At 34.2% G+C, this 3,918-nt stretch overlaps 1 protein-coding gene across 1 annotated transcript; it reads left to right on the top strand.

Annotated features, from left to right (window-relative positions):
• The first annotated feature begins 2,003 nt into the window (after positions 1 to 2,003).
• Positions 2,004 to 3,918, top strand: LOC132601824 (uncharacterized). Its single transcript, XM_060314885.1, has 6 exons — positions 2,004 to 2,065; positions 2,168 to 2,721; positions 2,893 to 3,098; positions 3,174 to 3,423; positions 3,548 to 3,570; positions 3,670 to 3,918. The coding sequence occupies exons 1-6, from the start codon at positions 2,004 to 2,006 to the stop codon at positions 3,916 to 3,918; spliced, it is 1,344 nt and encodes a 447-aa protein (XP_060170868.1).

A 3,918-nucleotide genomic window follows, 5' to 3' on the forward strand; every position in this document is an offset into this window, starting at 1 on the left:
ATTCACAAAATTACGTAGCTATAGATTCCGTTTGTCTATATATATTCACAAGTTCTCTGACTTGTCTTAGGAAATCAGAGAAAGAGTTGAAGACATGGATTCCATCCATTTTATATATGACTGAGAGTTACCAGCTTATTTACTGGTTTGTTGGCCTCTTTGTAAGGGTGGTTGATTATTAAATGTTAACTAATATACTAATGCTTCATATTATGTGCATTCATTGAGGCACCAAGTTCTACAAAATATCCACAACATTTCAACTATATATATCCATTATGTATTTGTGTACTAACAGATTAGGCGTTTTTGCTTTATTGTTTGCAAAACCATTTATTTTCTATTAATAAATAAAATAGCCCTTGAGGCCTTATCTTAAAAAAAAAAAAAAAAAAAAAAGTGTATTAACAACCCAAGAGCAAAACTCGTTCTATCGCAGTTGATTTATTGTTTGCTAAAACGCGAGGTCGTTGCTGATATTTTTGCTGCCCAAGATCAAAAAAAATTCTTTATTTTCTTTCGTATGATTATGTTGTCATATATTTATGTATGTGAAGGTTTAAAAATATAGGAGTATTGTATAATCATCAATTAAGTTTATGTGAGTTAGTTTAAGGTTGAGGTAGATCGAAGATCCATTTCTTTATATATATGATATCAAAACATGACTCATCTCAATTATTGTATATCGATATTGGACCCCGAATTGCTCACGAATGTCCAACCCATTTTTCAATCAAAATTGGTCAGATATCCATAAAGAGTAAATAAGGCGCACTATAATCCTGCTCCTACGTAGGAATCCTATTGCAAGTAGTATTGGGAGTAATGTAAGAGATTTAAGCTAGAGTTGGTTGCACGAAAAGGCATAGCAGACCAACTTGATATAATCTTTTCTCATAGTTTCCTCTTCAAAATTAAGTGGACTTAGACATATTTTAGTAAAACTTACACAAATAGCTACCTTTTGATAGCCTCTAACAAGTTATAGCTATAAGTTGAATATTTACTTTTCGTAGCTGGTTTTTGATATATTTCAGATGAATCTCGGCTAGCTGAAATATAGTGAAATACATTGATATATAGATTGGATGTTGAGTAAAAACGGCTATATTTATGGCAATAAGAATCTTTTCCAAATTAAATGGTGATTTGTATTAATGGTTCCATGATTCACGCAAACCTCATAAGGTTCCATTACAGCTAACGTCTGTCAATCAAATTAACTCCATTCAAATACTTTTTGAATTCAAAAAACAAAATCAGCATCTTATCTTTCCCAAAATATAGCAAAAGTTCCTTTCTTTTAATTTTTTTTTTCAACAATCTGCTTTGCGCTAATACAGAAAAAATCTCATTCGTTTATTAAATTTTTCATCAATCTGATTGGAGATACGTTGTTCTAGTGGAGAGCAGTAGGAAGATCATATTACAACGTATCGCTCTATTTGTAATGATATAAATGGCCAGCGTAACCGCTTTGATCCGACATTCTGGTTTTTGGAACGATCAAAATTGTTATGTTAACTACAAAATAGATGCAGTTATATTCAGTGATTATTGCAAATACGATTAACTGGTTGCTACGATTTCAACTCAACTTGGTCTGGATAGTTGCAGAAACAAAATCTCAGTAAAATATGTTGTTGAGGGGGATACTCAACCAATGGAAATACACAACGATATGGGAGTTAGGGTGTATGTTGAGCTTAAGAGGGAAAAAAGTGTTTTGGGGATGTATCCATTGTGCGTTAGTATAACAGATAATGATGTTGAGGAGATTGCAACTGGTGAGTGTGTTTTTAGAGACGGTGTGCTTCAACTTGGATATGATGATAATTTGGAGGATATGGATGCGTATGATTCTAATGAATTCGGTCTCTCAAATTGTGGAAAGGCTGTTGTATTTTTAGAGGAGGACAACAAATTGATTATTTCCAACGCAGAACAGAGAAATTTTTGTAGATCAAATTTACAAGGATAAGGATACATTGAAACTTGTAATGGCGAATTATACTATTCGAGAGCGATTCAATTTCAAAACTGAGAGATCAAATGCTATAAGGTATGTGCGTTCCATATTCTAACATTGCGGGAGATAATAAATGCATTACAAACTGCTCGTTACTGAGAATGACTTCATACTGATCTATGTTTTATTTTGTAGCTATACAGTCGTATGTATGTCGCCTGAATGTGAATGGAAATTACGAGCATCAAGTGTTGGAAAATCTGAACTGTTCATAGTTAGGTATTTGCATGATGAACATACATGCCCTTTGAAGGACAAGGTATATTCACAGAGGCAAGCAACAAGTTGGTCTATTGGGGAATTGGATGTTAAGCCGAAAATAACGAACCACAAGAGGAAAGTTAGCCCTGGGGATATAATGGACGACGTAAAAAATGAATTCGGCGTAAATGTTTCTTACATGCTGGCCTGGAGAGCTAGGGAAAAAGTTATGAATGATTTGAGGGGGGATCCTGCTGCTTCATACAATAAATTGCTGGCATATGTCTATATCCTAGATAAAACATATCCTGGATCATATGTTAAAATGCATAAATCATGTGAAAATGAGTTCCTGTATTTCTTTGTTGCACTCAAAGCATTCATAAAGGGATTCGAGTGTTGTAGACTAATAGTGGTAGTGGATGGTGCACACCTTAAAAACACGTATAATGGTACATTTGTATCCGCAAGTACTTTGGATGGTGCAGGTATGTCTATTCCTGTGTGTTTAATTTCAATAATATAAACTGAAAATACATTGTATAAGCAGAAATATACTGTGAAATATAGATTACATTACTCTTATCTAGACTTGAAATATAGACTGATAAAAATACACAGTTTATGATTAACTTTTTAAAATGCAAATGTATATACAGGTAATATTCTACCACTGGCATATGGTTTGATAGATTCGCAAAATGATAAGTCCTGGACTTGGTTCTTTGAGAAGTTCAAGCTAGCTTATGATATTAGGGATAACATGTGTGTCGTGTCCGACAGACACGAAAGAATAATCAAAGCGGTGTATCGGGTGTATCCTACTGTTCCTCATTTGGCCTGCATATGGCATTTGTGGAAAAATGTAACTAAGAAATACAAGTAGAATGATGAAGTATTGAGTCCTGTGTTTTATTCACTTGTCAAAGCATACACACAGGATGAGTTCGATAAACTGATGGAAAAGATTGAGAATGTTGATATATGGGTAAAGGAATATTTGGATGATGCTGGAAGGGAGAAATGGTCTCGGCTATATTCACCTGTTAACAGAGGTTGGACAATGACTTCGAATATAACGGAATGTATTAATGGAAAACTAGTAGCGGCAAGAGAGTTGCCTGTTTTTGATTTCCTTGAAGAAGTTAGGAGGATGTTTGGGAGATGGAATTGCACAAATAGGAAAAATGGTACATACACATTCTCAACACTTTCTAGATGATACCAAGAAATGCTCTCAATGAACGAGTATAAATCGTTACGCATGAGGGTAAGTTTTTTCTTGATGATAAAACTACTTTGTTTATATCTCAGGGTATACTTCTCTGTGTTTTTATGTATTTTGTTGTATTTAGCTAACTGCCTTAAGTTTTCTTGTAATTTTATGGAACCTGACATGCAATGTATTTTTGTTGTTGAATATGCATGTTTCTTAGGTTGAAGCATCAACTGAATATGTTTATACGGTTAATGATGGACCGCGACGTTTCATAATTGATTTGAAGAGGAAAACTTGTAGTTGTCGGATGTTCCAAATGGACGAAATACCATGTTCACATGCCTGGGCTATCTTAAAGAGTAAAAATCTAACGGCTGATACATATTGCTCAGAATTATTCAAGCCAAATACAGTGGTGAATACGTATGATGTGCCGATTGATCCACTTCCCGACAAGAGTGAGTGA

The sequence above is a fragment of the Lycium barbarum genome, chromosome 7 (genome assembly GCF_019175385.1).
Source record: "Lycium barbarum isolate Lr01 chromosome 7, ASM1917538v2, whole genome shotgun sequence".
NCBI classification, from domain to species: Eukaryota; Viridiplantae; Streptophyta; class Magnoliopsida; order Solanales; family Solanaceae; genus Lycium; species Lycium barbarum.

Bases quoted from the DNA above. Each gene is read 5' to 3' on its own strand.
- LOC132601824 (XM_060314885.1), top strand. From the start codon at position 2,004: ATGGCGAATTATACTATTCGAGAGCGATTCAATTTCAAAACTGAGAGA. The intron at 2,722-2,892 runs GTATGTCTATTC...ATGTATATACAG, and splicing joins AAGTACTTTGGATGGTGCAG to GTAATATTCTACCACTGGCA. The intron at 3,424-3,547 runs GTACATACACAT...TTTATATCTCAG, and splicing joins TTGCACAAATAGGAAAAATG to GGTATACTTCTCTGTGTTTT.